This window comes from Leopardus geoffroyi, chromosome B1 (genome assembly GCF_018350155.1).
Source record: "Leopardus geoffroyi isolate Oge1 chromosome B1, O.geoffroyi_Oge1_pat1.0, whole genome shotgun sequence".
NCBI lineage: Eukaryota > Metazoa > Chordata > Mammalia > Carnivora > Felidae > Leopardus > Leopardus geoffroyi.
Genome location: NC_059327.1, coordinates 105,415,940 through 105,435,357, shown reverse-complemented (window position 1 = coordinate 105,435,357; position 19,418 = coordinate 105,415,940). Strand labels below are relative to the sequence as shown.

Here is a 19,418-nt window from a genome sequence, read left to right as displayed (position 1 = left end):
AGCCATGATGTTCAGGTAATTGATCCACATGGTACCTTACTTAAAGACGCACAATAAAAAGTAAGAATTTATAAAATATATTTTTCTATTGAGGATATAGAAGGGCAAACACTTTATGGATAGCATTAGAAGCCCATACTTGTCTTTGAACTTCAGTGACTGCCCAAAATAGATATGCAGCTGCAAGTGCACGATGGGCATGCACTGATATTTTGTCAAGAAAATGAGAATAGTGTCCTCCGTATTGATATTGTGAAAATGTTCTGATAGAATTTGCAAACTCTTGTGAGATGAAGAGCCTCCTTTATCCCCCTAGAATATAAACAGAAATAGCAAACAGCATGTAAGAGTGCGTAAACATTGTCACACTTTTTAATGGAGAGCACTAAAAATCGTATCTCGATGCAGCAAACATTAATTCTATCATCTTCAAAAGTCTAAGACTTGCTGATATAAGCAACATTAATCAGCATGAGAGGATGTGAAGAAGAAAATTACTTTTATTCTTTAATCTGTGGAGAAAGAAAGGAAATGGTGAAAGAAGAAATACATAGAGTAAAAGAAAGTATTAATATAAGATTAAAAAGGAGAAGTAAGCAGGAAGGTTTTTGTTCTTTGTTGTTTTTGGTAGCTTTCAAAAAACTAGTTTATCAAGGCAAATGTGATGAACATGACATTAACTGCTATCTATATTCCTCTGCAGCTACATAGTATCTAAACAATAGTATTCTATATTACTTGAATGGATGGATCACTGAATGTTATGTTTGTATTAAAGCAAGTGTAAATACTTGAAAGTACATATAATGAGAACAGACATGCAAAGGAATTATATACATTTTTTTTAGAATTCTCGGGGCGCCTGGGTGGCGCAGTCGGTTAAGCGTCTGACTTCAGCCAGGTCACGATCTCGCGGTCCGTGAGTTCGAGCCCCGCGTCAGGCTCTGGGCTGATGGCTCAGAGCCTGGAGCCTGTTTCCGATTCTGTGTCTCCCTCACTCTCTGCCCCTCCCCCATTCATGCTCTGTCTCTCTCTGTCCCAAAAATAGATAAACGTTGAAAAAAAAAAAAAAATTAGAATTCTCAACTAAAAAGCATCATGAGTTGAATAATTCAGAACTGAAATTTGGTCATTCTTAACCTCCTCACTCAAGTGCCAAGCAAAGGACATTTTCTTCAAAATTTCTTTCCTAAGTACAGGTTGACAACCCAAATTACGATCCTCAAAGCAGCAGAGAACAGTCATGAAGGATCTTCAGAAATAAGGCCAAATATGTTCTTTAATATTTAATCAATTATAGGACCCATGGATTTTTTTTTTTGGGGGGGGGGGGAGTCAGCAAAGGACAGATAAGAAAAAAGACAAATCCAGGACCAGTCCCGCCCAGCCATAATCCCAAGAAAGAGAATATATATATGTAAAGCAATTGAGAACAGTGATTGGCACCTCACAAACAGTGATGGCAGCTGTTGTTTTGATTATCATTCTATTCACTATCAGAAAACTGCCATCTTCAATTTTTGCCTAGGCTCCTGGGAGGCATTTAGAGTGACAGGTGAGAGGAACCAAAATCCTCAAGTTTAAAAACTTATTCTGAATTGCTATGACATTTGGCTAATGTGAATTCTACACATTTTCTAAACATGTGTTAACTCTTCTACTTCCCATCAAGGCATTAGGGTTACAAAGAAGAGGCTTTGCTGCTAAATTTAAAGAGGTAATGAGAAAAGGGTTTTCGTTTTTTATACATTCCATATTATTTCCTTTAATTCTTATAGCAATCCTGAATTGTAATTATATTCATTCTCACTTTATAGAAAAGGAAACTGAAAATCAGAGAAATACAGTGATTCACTCAGGGTTATAAAGCTTCGTGGGGGTAGAATTAAGACAAGAAATCCAGGTCTTCTAAAATGGCATATATTGTAACCGCCCAGGCTTTCTCACTAGCCTCTCAACCCAGTTCGAAGGAGTAAGTCTAGATTTCCCTTCTGTCTGGTAATCCAAAAGAATATTTGATAATTCTGATAACATAAAGGAAATTGAAAACTAGAGGTGGAACTCATAGGGCAACTTTTTCCTGAGGTTCCCAGAGGTCCCCTAAACTAAGATAGGCAGAGTTTCTAAAATGTTGGGAAAGGAGACAACTAAATCTGAGGACCTTTCCACGTGAATGAGTTTCTTTTGTCATCTATAGATAGAAAGACTGCTTTAATTCAATGGAAATTATTCTAGAGGAAGTTTTGCCTCAACTACCAACTCACTAGGTGAAACAAGGAAAAGCTTAACCTGTGCTAACAGTGCATTTCTAAACTGGGTAGCATCCTGCTTTTCTCCACCAGCTTAGAGGCTCTGAATTTAAAAATGAGCATTTGTGTTTCTCCCAGTGAAGGAACTGAAAGAACATACAGAGAAGCAATGTGCTGGCCTGGGAGCAAGTGGGTATTCAGACAAGACTGGAGCTCATGGATAAAATTCAATATTCAAATGAACGATGGAGTTAGAAAACATTTAAAGTATGTTTCCAACTAAGAGAATCTGAGACTATGATGTAAAGCCCTTTTGTCTGAGCGTTCTCTATCACCATCTATAACCAAATACCTGTTATTTTCATTGGGTTTTAGCAAATACATCTGATCTATTATCCTTTTGCACAATTGGACACTTCTGTCTCACAAGGGAATTTGATGTCCATTTTAATTTAGCTTTGAAAGCTCTAATAGCTTATTATGGAAGGTCAAGTAAATCCTTTAGGCAAACTTGCATTTGATGATTACAGCCACCAGGAAATACAGCTTTAGAGGCTGATTAGAAAATATTTTTAGTTTTCAAATATGGGCTGCTTCAGGTATTAAAATGAAATGTAAACAAGGGTGTTTTTTTTTTTTGCACGATACCCATATCTGAAGCAAGGATTAATTATAACATTTGTTAATGACCTACAACACAGTTTGAAATATCTATTGTACAGAAGTGCCTGGGTGGCTTAGTTGGTTAAGTGTCTGACTTCGAATCAGGTCAAGATCTAACCTTTCAAGAGTTCAGGCCCCATGTCAGGCTCAGATCCTCTGTCCTCCTCTCTCTCTCTGCCCCTCTCCTGCCTGTGCTCTCTCTTTCTCTCAAAATAAATAAAATAAACAGTTTTTTTAAATCTGCTATAAAGTATCTATTGTACAGCTTTTAAAATTGGACAAAATTCCATTTAATAAGTAAAATAACATTGCATTTAAGCCTCAAAACAATCATCAATATGTATATACTTTCAATTAAAGAATTAGAGCTAACATTTTTGATAAATTATGGTGGCTTAATTTTTAATGAAAAAATAATTAGTGGAAATTTTCATCAAAGAACTCATTGCCAATATCAGATGACACAACACTGTAATAGACAATTGTTATTAAAATTAGTAGTAGTAGAACAATGTTTCTAATCCTGAAAACATAAAATCTTGCCAAGTATTGTACTTTTTGACTGCATTATCATTACTCTTCAAATAATGTCCTTTGCCTTTGCCCCCTTCTTTTCCAAGTTCAGCAGAACTGCTAATTCACATTAGCTGAAATGTCTATTGTCACAACTTTTTAGATTAGTGAGCACATTAACTTTTGTAATATGGAAATAAAGATTATAGTATCAAAATGTAATTTAAAATATATTTAAAGACTTGCTGGCTTAAGGAATATATGATAATCTTTTAATTAGTTTGCTTGCCAGCTAGAGAATGAATGAATTCTATCATTTTTACTTCAATGAAGCACTTTGTAAAAAGACACATTCGATTTTTACTTTATTGATATTGAAAACAAAGCACAGTTCTTGTGGTCCTAATAGAAATAGAGTTCAAATCAGGATGTGAAAGTCCACTTGGAGCTGGTAACCACTTCTTCAGTTACCCAAGTAGCACAGTTTTAAAAAGACACTAGCCATTATTCAGAGCATGATGACCAATATGGTGAAGTCTATAATTTACTTCATAAAAAATAATGGCTGAAGGAACTTGGTAAGGCCAAGAGACGGAAGAGGAGACCAAAGGATGTATTATCAGGACAAATATTCAACTTAAAAGTTTGAGGATGGCCATCTCAGTGATTCCAATATCGAAATGTGTCAGTGCTAACACCCTTACCCCCACTACCACCTCACATCCTCCCCCAGGATGTCCCAAATCTCCCAACTGCTCAACAACTAAAGGGGCCTGGCTCAGAGTCTCCAGCATCTATCTCCAGCTCGACCGCTGACAACAGTTTTCTGAATGATTAGTGGTGTGGCATGCTGGCTGGTAAATATTTTGAATATTACTCCTGAGTATAATCAATCAATTATATGATTTAGAAGGAACTTAAGTAAGTACATTCAGAAAGTAAGCCATAGGAGAGGGAATACAATCCTATATATTCAGGTAGCGTTTTTCTTCTAATCTAGGTTCTTTACCTAGAATGGTGATTGACACCTCATAGGTGCTCAATGTTTGGTAGATGAAAACATAATAAATAAATATTTCTTCCAGATCTTAAGATTTTATCATTACTGTTTAAAAATGTAGGTTTTATTGTTATTTGGGTATGGTGAGCTCATCAGATCAGGAGATGACCGCAATTGAAAAGCTGGTTTGTTACTCAAAGTTTCCAAAGAGGAGAGAGCACACCACACCATCCAGGCCCCATGGTGTAGCACTAGAGTCAGTAGAGAGAGTACGGGGAATCCTGTAGTTCCTACAGGAAAGGCCAGACAAGGCATGGTAAACAGGTTTCTAATGGTGTTATACCTGGTCCTGAGATGATTAGGGAAGGGAGGTAGCTCCTCAGCTTAAGAAGGAAGTGATTGTGGGGCTCCTGGGTGGCTCAGTTGGTTAAGCATCTGACTTCAGCTCCGGTTGAAATCTCACGGTTCATTAGCTAGAGCCCCGTATTAGGTGAGTTAGAGCCCTGCTTTGGGTGAGCCCCTCTTCTCTCTCTCTCTCTCTCTCTCTCTCTCTGCCCCTCCTGGGATTCTCTCTCTCTTTCTTCCTCTCTCTGCCCCTCGCTCACTTGCACCCTTTCCTCTCAAAGAAAACAAAAAACAAAACAAAAGCCAAAAAAATGGAAGTGGTTGAGAGTAGGGACCCTGAACAGGTTGGTTTACATTTGAAGAGCATGCTCTTGGATAGGTGTTTAACTGTCTCTAGGAACTGGATAGCCCTGGGAGAGGCAGTCTTTCCCCGGTCAGCAAGGTCTCAGATGTCAGAGCATCAGAAATACAGAAAATAAAAAGGCATGATTAATACAGTTACATATACCTCTAAGTCATGTATCTTGAAGCATTCCATAGGTTTTCAAATCCCCTCATCATTCCAGTTGCCATAATTGTACAACATCTAACTTGCCATTCTCCTTCCATATATATGTTGCCCCGTGTGACCATTATCAGAACAGAAAACAGTACAATATTTTTCCTTTATGTACTTTACTTCTATTTATGTAGCCAAGAGCACATTTTTTTTAAACCATCATATCCCACCTGTGTCTGCCAGACCTTCTGCCCATGAGCTATTTATTAAGCCTTCAGGTATTTGTTTTTGTCCAATAGCTTTTGTAAACTGAATTCTAGCTTTGCAATTAAAACTCCCCCTTTAACATTTCATATTTGTCATGTGTTCAGTGTTTCAGTATATCACCATACTTGTAAAGATTGATTCTGTTATTTAACATGCATTACTTCTGTCCTAGTTTTGTGTCATCCATATGTTTTACAAGTACACTTTATCAGTATGACTTTTGCATCTTCATCAAGTTGTTGATCAAGTTGAACAGGCTCAGAAGAGCACGTCTTAAAGGAATTAAAAGTCTACAAGTTTTATTATTTCTAATTCCCTTAAGACATGCTCTTCTGAGCCTGGAAAATATTGAAGTACTTTAGTTCGTTATAGTTAACAATTTAGTTCCTCGTGTCTTTTATTCTAATTTTATGTTTATACCATCATACGTATTTTGAAGAGCGGTTCTCTTTGATAGGGAAAGTAGAATCAGAAGAGATATTGGGCATTTCTGCTTTTCTTCCCCGATCATCAAAATTTTTCAGCCTCCTCCTTTCCAACTGTGAACATGGAATTAAATTCTTTGTGTATCTTTTGCTGATTAGAGTTGTTTTTAATTAGCAATTTATGGAAAATAAACTTATTTTGAGCTTTAGCCTCCTTCATTTTTTTTTTACCATTTTTATTTATTTTGTTTTGTTAGTTGTTTTTGTCTTTGGTTATTTGCACTTGCTTTCATCTCATGTACCTGTTTTAAGCCTTGGTGAATGTGAGGGCCCTCTAAGTAGTTTCTTTAAATAATAGCTAGTATTACTGACCCTTCATTATGTGTCTAGAACTCTTAATTAGTAATCTTATTTTTTCTTTTATTAATCATATTTAATTCCTGTCTCAACCCTTCTGACCTCATCTCTATTTTATAGAACACAAAAAGATGATATTTGAAGGGGTTTACTGAGTAATTACTCCCATCCACAAAGCAAAGCCACAGTTCTGGCACTCGAATTCAGAGATTTCTGATTCTTAATCACGATGGTAAATAGATGTTTTCTTCCTTGTTTTGAATAATTATAATTCTCTAGGACGCATTACATTTTTTGAATCCCTGATCCTTCTTCAGCTATACTCCTTTAATGTATTCCTAGTGTATATTCCTTTAGTGTATCGTTTCACCTTTTTCTATCAGAATGTTTTAAAATCTGCTATCCTAAACTGAAATTTCACATCTAATTATTTTCAGAATTACATATTTTAAGCATTTTGAACTCCAAGATGACATTGTCATCTCCTTCCCAGAGTTCAATCACTTCCACATAGACTGTAGAATCTGAGAATATTAGGGGTGCCTGGGTGACTCAGTCAGTTGAGCGTCCGACTCTTCATTTCGGCTCAGGTCGTGATCCCAGGGTCATGGGATCAAGCCCTGCATCAGGTTCTTCACTGAGCATAGACCCTGATTAATATTCTCTCTCTCTCCTCCTCTGTCCCTCTCCCCAGCTTGTTCTCTCTTTCTCTCTCTCTCTCTCAAACAAACAAACAAAAATCAGAGTATATTAGAGTGGGAATGTTGAGGATGGAGAGAAGCAGAAAGACTGGAGGTAAGTAGACAAATTGGATTACTATGGAAATAATTAAAGAAGAGGACATAAAGAACAGCTTTAAAACTAACAGCAGAAGTGAAATTATAAAGGAGAGAAGTGTATAAACTATTTCTGAAATAGAATCAATAGGTCTTCTTATTGGATGGATGATGAGGAAGCCAGAGGGGATAACAAGTCAAAAATAACATCAAGGTTTGAGCCTCCCAATTTTCTATCTGTGTATACTTACTTAAAGTATGTAGGTATGAACTGCTGCTTTTCCTTAGAAGCTCTGTATACCCCCTCCTACCCATTCTACAGATGCACACTTTTTTTTTCTTATTTAGATACATCATTACACTTTTGAAAGTGGTTTTGATTACATCAGGAACTTAGAATCCTTTTCGTTGTAAATTCCTTTCCAGATTAATTTTTTCCATTCTATAGGAAGATTTCATGCTCCCTGATAAGCTGGAGAGTATAGAAAACTATTCTTCAATTCCTTTCCTTTATTTCTCTAGAGACAAAAAAAAATTCTACACTGCATCTCCAGCACATGTACGGTAATTTAAACTGGTTTTGTAAAAAGAAAGATAAATTTAGTACATGTCCTACATGAAAATAGTCCCGCACTGCCCAAATTTATTTGGGCACAAAATGAACTAAAAGCCTTTATGAAATCTCCAAGAAACTCTTTGTGGTGAGCTGGAGTCAGATGCAGGGATGGAGCTGGGGAAAGGTTTATTTCCAGATCCATGCATGCTGCTACTAAATTTTGACTGCTCCTTCCTTTTTGAGTGCCTTGCATTTAGTTAAAATGGAAGAAGCATTTGTTTTCTGAGAGGTTATCATAAACATGGCAGAGATGGAAGTGATGGCAAAAGAAGACATGACAGTAAGGTCCACACACATGCTAACCCTTCATCCGCTTGGGCCTTTTCACGTCTCCCCCTCCATGTCCACAATCATTCAGCTATTTCCATGAGTTCTTTCTTTGCACCATATCCTGCTCCATTTCAGTGCTTTCGACCCCCACTCCACTTCCACATCTTTCACCCTACACCTAGATCCGTGCAGCAGCATCCAAACTCACCTCCTTAATGCCCCGTTCTGTTCAATTCATGCTCAAATCAGGGAACGCTGTGAAACTTGAAATTCTATTATGCTATTTCCCTACATGAAACAGAACTTTGCATTTCAATTAGAAAGCTTCTGGACTCTCTAGACAAAATGCAGGAAGAGAAATTTGAGTTCCATGTATTTACCAGACATTATGCTTAGTGCTTTTCACATGTCCTCAATTAATATCCTGACAACCACTTGTGAGGCTGATCATCCCCATATTGAAAATGAAGAAAGAGGGGCGCCTGGGTGGCGCAGTCGGTTAGGTGTCCGACTTCAGCCAGGTCACGATCTCGCGGTCCGTGAGTTCGAGCCCCGCATCAGGCTCTGGGCTGATGGCTCAGAGCCTGGAGCCTGTTTCCGATTCTGTGTCTCCCTCTCTCTCTGCCCCTCCCCCGTTCATGCTCTGTCTCTCTCTGTCCCAAAAATGAATAAACGTTGAAAAAAAAAAAAAAAGAAGAAAGTGAGGCTCAGAGTGCTTATATAATTTTCCTTAAATCATATAGCCAGTGAAAGCTGAAAAGGGGTTTGACCCCAGGTCTTCCAAGCTCCAAAGCCCTATAACCAGCATGGTTGGTATAACTGAAAATTGCCATGTAGTTGATACTGTTATTGACTGCTGTTACCAAGATATTACAATCAGAATGTTATTACTTCCCTAAAGAGCTATTTTAAACAAATTCAGAATGTTGAAATCTGATTTTTTACAATGTTTTTCATTTAAATAGATGTTTATATAATTTATGTAATTTCTTGTGTTTGGGCAACCAGCACCACGAGTGTGAACTGTCCTCGTGGCTATTATAAATATCAGAGGGTATGCAGTAGTTATAACAAAGAGCAATATCAACTTTTTTATTCTTTCTGGAATAATAAACTTCAATTAAAACTGGTACTAGGCAGGGGCGCCTGGGTGGCGCAGTCGGTTGGGCGTCCGACTTCAGCCAGGTCACGATCTCGCGGTCCGTGAGTTCGAGCCCCGCGTCAGGCTCTGGGCTGATGGCTCGGAGCCTGGAGCCTGGAGCCTGTTTCCGATTCTGTGTCTCCCTCTCTCTCTGCCCCTCCCCCGTTCATGCTCTGTCTCTCTCTGTCCCAAAAATGAATAAACGTTGAAAAAAAAAATTAAAAAAAAAAAAACTGGTACTAGGCATAATTAAAGATTCCTACTCTAATCAACCCTGTGTATGTTAAGAAAGATTAAATGTGTTTGCAAGTACCTTGGGAATTTGAGCCTGTCCCTGAATTGTTTATAGCTTTATTACCTCTCAAGGACCCAAAGGTCCACATAAAACTCATCACTTCAAACTCTGAGAAAGCTGGATTAAACTAAACCCTCTGATTCCTCTATTGTGTCTGTAGATCATTTTATTTTTGGTTATTTTGCTACAGCATTAAAAAAAAGTCATAAATTCATTTTTTTATATTTCTACAAACCCCTCCATGTGTTTACTTGAAGAAATTGCAGCAGTTCAAAAAACTCTGCCTGGCCTGTGTAAGGTACAAGTGTTTACATCATTCCTTTGAGTATCCTCACAAAAGTACACCCTTAGTGGCATGTTGACTTATGAAACACTCAACAGTGATATGACGACACTTCACAAATTCTGAAGGGAACTCAAAGAGAGGAAAGCAGCATGCTCTGTTAAATAGAAACTTACCTGAAATAGATTACACCATTATTAGGGAAAACTAGAAAAAAATCTGTCCCCCCAAATCATTCCTTCTTAGAGGCTACCAGTGAAAATTAAGTTTAAATTTCAGTATTGGTGCTGAATTATTACCTTAAGTTTTGTCACTGGAATTTCTTAATGCATTTGGCATACTAAATTTCATTTCAGTTTTTCAACTAAGTTGTTAACTTGGAGTAATGCCTGAAGGGGAGTATGTGATGTCAAGGATGGTTTTTGCTCATATTGTTATTATAACCTTATCAAATTTATGGTTTGCCAAGAGTATTTTTACCTCCCATTTTATCCATAATATCAATTACTTTTCCAGAAAAAAAATATATACTTTTTTGTAAAACATTTTTTACATAAGATTGATAGTGATAGTGTATCTTCTTTAGGAATGTCTCCTCTTAAATAAGAATTCTGAAGAGGTTTTTTAAAGAGAAGTGATGTGGAAGGATTCTTAGTTTACCTCTCTTTCCTTGTCTTTTTGTTGCTTAAAACAGAAAGAGAATATGTGGCTCGGTCAGTTGAGCATCTCACTCTTGATTTTGGCTCAGGTCATACATCAGACTCTGCTGAGTGTGAAGCCTGCTTAAGATTCTGTCTGTCTCCCTCTGCCCTTCCCCCTGCCTCTCACTCTCTCTCTCTCTCTCTCCCTCTCTCCATCCCAAGGAAAAAAAAAGAGAATATTAACAAAATGAAAGGAAATTAAATAGTAATTGACCAATAATATTGTTTATGTTATATCTGTCATTGTATACAACTCTTTGCAATTAATTTTATTACCCCTACTCAGCAAGCAAGGGAAGTGAGGCTTGGTGAGACCTGCCCAAGTTCCTAAAACTAATGAAGGGCAGCACTAAAGTTGAGCCAACGACTTCTATATCTGTACTTCCTCCAGGATACCATACTCTCCCTATCCCTGAGATTGTCTGATAGACACCAACCATTTCATTGTCATGGATTTCAGTGTCTTTACTGAATAAAGAATAAGATTATTTTCTCACGATGTAGTTGATGAAACACTATATATTCCTTTCCAGAGCTGAGTAACTTCACAATAATAAGGTCATACTTCCAATTTATTGAGTTACTATAATGTCACTCCATTTCACAAGGTTTCATTATTAACACCTTTAACACTTTAATCCAAAGACTTGTGTTTCTGTAGGCATGCTTCTTTCAGATCCAAACTATGAGACAAAGAATATCACCTTCTTGGGGTTTCTGGACCCAGGGAAGCTCATGTAGGCTTTGGTGTCCAGAGTTTTTATTGGGGTTTCATTTCACAGGCATGATTGATTAAATCACTGGCCATGTGATTGAACTCAATCTTCAGTTCTTCTCCCCTATCTGGAGGTCAGGCCAATATTACCCAGATCAAAGCCCCTCCCCTCTAATTACACGGGTGGCCTTTCTGGTGTGGCCAAACTCCATTCTGAATCATCTTGTCAGCCTAAGCTCAGAAAGGGTCTCAGGGGCCCACCATCAATAACAAAGACATTCCTATCACTCAGGAAAATTTTAAGGATTTCAGGCTTATCTCCCAGGAACCAGGGATGATGAAGACCAGCCAAATTCTTTATTATACAACAGCTGACAACAGAGGATAAATTTAAACTCTTAAACCAAATGTATTAAAAACAACATGATGACCACAGCAGAGTTTTCACATACCAACCAGCAAGCAGAAATTTATATGATGAATTTAATATTACCATGTAAAAAAAACCTAGAAATAAATTTATTGGCCAAATCTATAAAAATTCACCAAATTTATGTAAATATGCCAATCACTTTTTAGGAGGTTATTCCTTAAATTTATAGGTGGAAAATTACACATGTTAGTTTAAGATTAGATCATGGATTAAAAACAGTACATTTATACTTAGCATCTGAATATAAGATCACTTCTAAAACCAAATAGATTATGTCAAAGAAACAGAATTTTAAATCTGAGCTTTAGTGACTACTTGCACAATTGAAAAAAATTAAAATATCAGATTCCTGTACTAAGGTAATTATTTCTTTCAGAATCTTTTATTTCAAACCATACCAGAGATACTATCATTTATCATAGGAACATATTTTAATATTGACAATATTATCATTCAATTTCAAACCTTAATTCCCTAACCTAAAGATAAATCCTGACTTGCTTGGTTTCCTTCTAGGTGAAAAAGGAATTCACTTCTTTGAAATGGTAATTTCCATCAATTGTAACTGCTACAGAACTCCTCCTTCTCCAGATGGGAGAGAGGCCCCCTGGGCTCCCATAAGCTAAACTTTGTGTGTGGCCTGTTAGTTTCACTTTAGGAAAACAAATTGTCTTTAGAACCTTTAAAATGCTCCTTAATTCAAGGGAATCATTTTGTTCATATATATATATTTTTTTCTTCATAGATTTAAGAGATATATATATATATATATACACACATATATATGTGTATATATATGTATATATATATTTATACGTATATAGGTATATATACATATATATACATATATGTATGTGTGTGTATATATATATATACATATATATACATACACATATATACACTATATATATATAGTGTGTGTGTATATATATATATATATATATATATATATATATATATATATATGGTGTGTGTGTGTGTACACATACACGTGTGCATGCACTCATATGTCTTTTATGTTAAAAGGTTCTAATTTCATTTTCCAAACATGCTCCTATCACATGGAAAAATATATTCTTTTCTATGTGAAAAGCAATAGCTTTTAAAGAAGGCACTTTAAAAATCAAGGCAAAACAATATTTTTTCTAGAAACAACTGCAAAATATACTACCAAATGTAAACATATAGAAACTGTATCATAAATCCATGTAAATTGTAAATGTAAATTCTCAGTACTATGAGATAGTTAACCAAAGAATGAACTTCTATGTAACTGAGGAAATGGGACATTCTAACCAAAATGAACTGTAGAAAAGCACTTAGAAGTTTTTCCAAATTACGTTGTAATGAACTTTTAGATTTTTTCTACTATAGAATACAGAATGTCTGTTTGGTTGCCTATCATTGTGGGTTTTCTAATTACATTAGTTTTCAAACTTGCTAATCTGAGACATGTGGAAACAGGCAACAAGTCTAGTCCTAAATGGAAATTTAAAAGGTTCTAGATTGAAAGGGAAAAATATTAAAAGTAAGTAAAGTACCATTCCATTATGCTATGTGAAATAAGTCAGACTGAGAAAAACAAATACCATGTAAGTAAAATCTTAAAAAAAAAAAAAAAAGAATAAACAAAAAACCAAATCAGAACTATAAATACAAAGAACAAACTAATGGTTGCCAGAAAGGAGGGAGGTAGGGGGTTGGGCAAAATGGGTGAAGGGGAGAAGGAGATACAGGCCTCTAATTATGGAATGAGTAAGTCTCGGGCATAAAAGGTACAGCATAAGGAATACAGTCAATGATATTGTAATAGTGATATAATGGGACAGATGGTGGCTGTTCTTGTGGTGAACACAGCATAATGTATAAACTTGTCAAATCAGTAAGTTGAACACCTGAAACTAATGTAACATTGTGTGTCAGCTATACTCAAATTTTTAAAAGGTAAAGTACCATTCCTGTACTAACAAGAATTTAAGTAAACATTATCAAAGATTATAATAAACAATGATTCTTCAGTAGTGAAGTTAATTGAACAGCTCAAATATCTGAATACCAAATTTTTTTCTCTTCTTTTAGTTTTTTGGGGAATTTTTCTAAGGAACATAGGATCATTCTTGCTTGATAAAAATGTATTATCTTCACATTCTCTATTTAGAAGTATTTAAATGTATAATTTATGAAAATCTTAAAATTTTTATTCTATACAGTATAATTTAAATATATAAGTTCATAATAACAAATAAATGTGTCTATTTTGCACTTGAATAAAAATTTTTAGCTACAGTCTCAAAAAATGTTTTCATGTATTACTCATGTAAGTGTTAAATTTCCCTGTGAGGTACCATATGTCCACTCTCCATGCAAGCTGAGAGTTTAACTGAGATCATTGAGAAAATGAAAGTTAAAATGAAGGGAGGTGGTCAGAATCAGTTCACAAACTTGCTCAGTAATATTTATTGAGTGCTTGCTATTGGCAAGATACTGGCCATGCAGCAGTAGACAAAACAGAACCCAGAACTTATGGAGTTTATTGTTTTGTGAAGAAGAGAGACATTAAGAAATAATTATACAGAACAATATTCACTTGCAAACTGTCCAGTGTACTATGAAAAAGAAACGAAGGCTACAAAGAGAAGTCTTAATGCAGACTTAATTTAGATAAGGACTTGTCAGTGAAGGCTTCTTTACAGATATGACAGGATGAATCACCAAAAAGAGGTGGCACATTTATCCCAGTGAAGAGTTGGAGTAGGGACATTCCAGGCTAAGAAAACCATATATAGGAGGATGCTAAGGTAGGAAAATGCTTGACGGATTTCATGAAAAGATTAATGTGATGGAAATACAGTGAAGGGAGGAGGGTGGTGCAAAATGAGACTAAGGAGAGAAGTGTCATATCGTGCAAGGCTTGAAACTATCCTAAGAGTTTTGTATTTTACCATAAGTCAAGGGTAGATTTTGAATAGGAAGGTATAGGATCATATTTGCGACTTTTAAGTCTTACTTTGGCTGCTATGTAGAAAATTGATTAGATTCAGCAAGAAAGGAAAAGGGTAGAAGAGTTAGGAGCCTGTGCTAGAAGCCCATGGAATAAAATGGTAGATTATTCTATGTAATGGTGATGACAGAATTAGAGAAAAGTGGATAGATTTAAGATGCAAGCTGGAGGTAGTACTGATAGGATATGATAATGGACTGGATTTAAGACAGAATGAGGAAATAGGTGTCAAGAACAACATCTAATTTTTTCTAGATAGCCACTAGTTGGATGATGACCGATAGTGTCATTCAATGACATGGAGGAACCCTGGGGAGAGAGCATAGCTGGAAGAGATGGGAGGTGGAGATTCATAGTTCAGCTGTGAGACTAATTAATCCCACTTGTGTTCTAAGTTTTTAACTTACATTTTATAGTAACAGAGCCATATTCCCCAGTCTTTTTGGTCCATGTCCTCCACCAGGAAAATCTTGGTGTGGATTACCAAGTTCCTGGAACTAAGATGCTACTTTTAATCAAGGATTAATGAAGAAGAAGAATTAACTTTTTAAGCTAAAATGTCTATTATTTTAGACTTTTGGCCCCATATAATAAAATAATATGTGCTTAATTTCACATTAAAAGGTTTAGAAGAGAATATTCACTCGAGAATTAAGCATTATGGCTAAACCTTCTAAAACCTGATAGTCTGCCTTCCAAAATACCTCACCTACATCTTAGCCCAAACTTTTCTGTGCAATACCATTTCAAGTGTTCTTTCTGGTATTGAATGCAAACTTGGGAGCCAATTTATGTTGCCCTAATCTCAAGCTCTTTTTTTTTTTTTTTTAATTTTTTTTTCAACGTTTATTTATTTTTGGGACAGAGAGAGACAGAGCATGAACGGGGGAGGGGCAGAGAGAGAGGGAGACACAGAATCGGAAACAGGCTCCAGGCTCTGAGCCATCAGCCCAGAGCCCCACGCGGGGCTCGAACCCACGGACCGCGAGATCGTGACCTGGCTGTAGTCGGACGCTTAACCGACTGCGCCACCCAGGCGCCCCCTAAAGCTCTTTTAAAGGAAATTTTCTACTAATGAACTGTCAATGATTTATGGGCTGGAGCCACATGGCACTGGTTGAGACAATTTGGACAGATCAGGCTGGGAAGCAGACACAAGAAGAGCTATTAGGATTCAAGTCACAGAATCCTCACAAGAGCGAATCCCAAAATCTGCATTGAAAATAGAAGAGAGGGCCTAGCTCTTTTACTGATAAAAAGGTGGCCCAGTGGTTTCATAATATCCACATTATAGTTGAGTAGTAGAATCATAGCTTACAAAAAAAAAAAAATGGAGTCAGATGAATAATGACAGCAATAAACAACAAACATTGAACGTGTATCATGAACTAAATGCTTTCCCTGTATAATATTATTTAATTTACTCTCAACCCCTTTGAGATAAGTACTCTATGACTAGCATTTTAGAGAATAGAACATGAGGCTTAGCGGTTATAAATCATTTGCCAAAGGCCACATGGGTGGAAAAGGGGAGAGTGAAATGGCCAGATATGTCTGACTCCAGGAGTGGCGTTCTCTACCACTGTGACACCTGCACCAGCACACAAATAAAAGATGAGACTAAAAAGCCTCAGCACTTCTTCAGTGTTAAAAGTTGGAAATAAAAACAAAAATTGTGTATACAATTGTTCCCCCAGTATTGGGGAATATTTCAAAATAAGGGAAGTGTACTTGCTGTGCAGGACGATCCTTTTCTTACATGGTGTTCCTGAAGACATAGCCAAACACTTATGGGCATTTAAAACTATCTTGAGCTTTCTATTAGCATAATTTCTTACAAATTTGGAGATATTTGAATTTAACAGTACAGTTCCTATCATTGTGAATTTTTTTCCTTGCTTCTTAGAAAACTGTCAACCTGTAATTGTTAATTTTTTTCTTTAAATTTCTATGATTGAAATTCATTTTCTTTCACCAAGTCCATCATCACTGTACCCCTATTTTTAAACCAGTTTATATGAGTACTTCACTGACCTTTTCTAACACAAAGTATGCCTTGGTAAATTATTTTTAGTTGAAAAAAATTTGCTTTAGTTTGAGTTTTTAAGAAAACAGTAAAAAACGCAGTGAGATGTTTCAATTTAGTTTTTAGTGAAATTCTAAATGATAAAATAATAATTGCATAAACATGGTAATTTCTACAAAAACGCAAATAAGATGAACATGAAACTTTCTCTGTTACTGCTTAGAAACACAGGCATGGGCCACTCCACTCTAATACCACCCATTCTCTTTGTCATGGCACAAATTTCGTAGCTTCCCTTTTCAGCAACTCCAACTATACCTGCCTGAACTCAGCCTTCAATGATGAACAGAATTTACAAGATAAAGGAACGGGGTGTTCCAATTGAGAAGCACAGTGTGTACAGTATACAGCAAAGACTTGAAGGGAATCATCAGACATTGGGGGTGGGAAGGATGGATGCTGATAGGAGATAAGGTCATGTAGATAGAATTGGGGCCAAATGTTGAGGGCCTTTTATGTTGTGTAAAGGAGTCTGATACTTAAGGAAATACAAACCATTGACAACCTGTTTTCTTTCTATGTTCAGGGGCTTCATATATGTCATCACCTCCTGTTGTTATAAGTTGGAAAAAAAAAAAGCTAGCTATACAAACTAGCCAAACACAGCTAGCCTCTTTTTCCATATCCATTTGTAGCATATTTCTACAATACATTTAGCAGCCTGATACTATAGTTCTCTGTACGTGAAATTTTTCTTTGACATGAAGAAAAGCCATGACTAATTCAAGGAAAGCCTATTTAGGTGGAACTTTTGAAGACTATAAAGCAATTGAAATTATAGCTAGAAAAATAAACTATCTTTCAGGAGAAAAAATACACATCTACTGCTGAAGCTATGGTGATCTTTTTATAAAAGATACGTTTCATCTTTTATGCCTGTGCAATTTTCCTCTATGCCAAAAGATTCCTCTATATATCAGGATTAATGGACCATCTCAAATGAAGAAGAACAATCACATTATACAAGGTTTCCCCAAACCCCCTGCAATATATCCAGATGTCACATAGCTTTAGTTTTGGAACTTTCTGACCGGGTCAGAATCAACTGAATAGAAGATAGTAGTGTGTGTGCATATATGCGTGTATGTGTGATTTCAAAACAATTTTTTTAACTGGACTCATTTTATATACAAAATCTTGACTTCAAATCAACTAAATTTCCAGATTATTTGGCTCTTTCAGTACTTTCTACTTTTACCAGGATTTCAGACTCAAGGAAAATTGCTCTGAAGATTTAATACATTTTCTCATTGAAAGTGCGTGTTTCTCCCAAGGCTGGGAACATAGTCTATTATTGACCCACATGCTGAGGGACCAGCAGAAGTGTGGAAAACTTGGTAGAACCTGGGCGACAGACAAAATAAAATCCTATTAGCAGATCTAGCAAACTCAGAATGTGTTCTATTCCTCTAATAAAGGTTGGTCTTATTTTGTGGGGAGTGCTGAGTGTTGTTTGTAGCAAGTGCTTGTCCTATCACTTATTGAAATTGTGAGAAGGGAGAACAGGTGGTAACGACAAGATGCACTAATGCAGACTCTTTCAAGTTGCTCACTAAAATCATTAGTCCTGTTCCACCCCCTCTTCAGCACAAATGTGTTAACGTCAAGACTGGTGGAATGGTTACCTAGGCTTCATGATGTCTAGAGGCCTTAATATTTGTTACTTTAGTTTTACAATACAATTAAATAATGATGGATTTAAACAAATGCATTTATACCACATTTGAAAATCCTGGGGTAAAAACGGGATCAAGATAAATCTTCCCACGTTCTAATTCACATATGCTTGGTCTTAGGAGCATGGCATTCCTACGGACATGGGCTATGCGGTGGCCCCTCACCACTCGGGAGTCTACCCTGTACACGTTCAGCTTTATGAAGCCTGGAAGAAGGTTTGGAATATTAGAATCACCAGCACTGAGGAATATCCACATCTGAAACCAGCTCGATATCGGAGGGGCTTCATCCACAAAAACATCATGGTGAGCTTCCTCCGGTATGCATAGGGTACAACTAATTCTTCCAGATTTCCATTCTTCATTTGAAGAAAGAACAAAAGAGGCAAGCGAAATGTTGAAAGCTTAACTATAGGAAAAGCTGCATGTTGCAGGAAGTACATTCATCATATCTATGCAAAGGATGTTTTAATTAAAGTTACCTCTTCTTGATTCTTCAGTATAAAATGTTTTGTTTTGTTTTTACTGACACTACTACTATTAACCAGGAACTGATATTAAAATACTAAGGAAACACTACATCTGACTTGCAGGTAATTTATAGAAGCCATCATTTCCTCAAAAAGTTATTTAGTATGTAAAACTAAAACCAACTCTCTGCGTATTAACCATGCTGCTCTTGTACAAGTCAAACTGTTCTCTTTACCATGTCAAACCAAACAAATAAACAAAAAATTCAACTACTTACAGCAAGAAGCTATATGTGAAGTCCTGCATAATCATTAACAGATCATAATATAGAGTACAAAAGTAACAGATGATGTTAATTAAGTCATTTACATCCGTTGTCAGATTCTCCCCCAAGCTTCTCTGTTTTGTTTTGTTTTTTTTTTTAACCTGGTGATAAATGCACACTGTCAAGATATGTTACTTCCTGATGCTTTGTGAGGCCTCCCACAGTAATTAAATCTTACTTTTTCCCAAATTAGAAAATCCAAAGAGTGCTGGTGAAGTTAGGGATGGGCTTCCTGGGACACGTACTGGGAAGGAATACCACACAGAAGAACACTATGTGGTGAGGCACTAGAACTCTCTGTCAAACTGTGT

General features: G+C 36.4%; 1 protein-coding gene across 1 annotated transcript in view; it reads left to right on the top strand.

The window, feature by feature from the left end:
* The window catches only part of NDST3 (N-deacetylase and N-sulfotransferase 3), a 173,123-nt gene that overhangs the window by 60,504 nt on the left and 93,201 nt on the right, over positions 1-19,418 (top strand). The window contains exon 4 of the mRNA XM_045469117.1: positions 18,432-18,617. Within this exon, the coding sequence (XP_045325073.1) occupies positions 18,432-18,617 (186 nt within the window). The remainder of the gene's footprint in view (positions 1-18,431; positions 18,618-19,418) is intronic.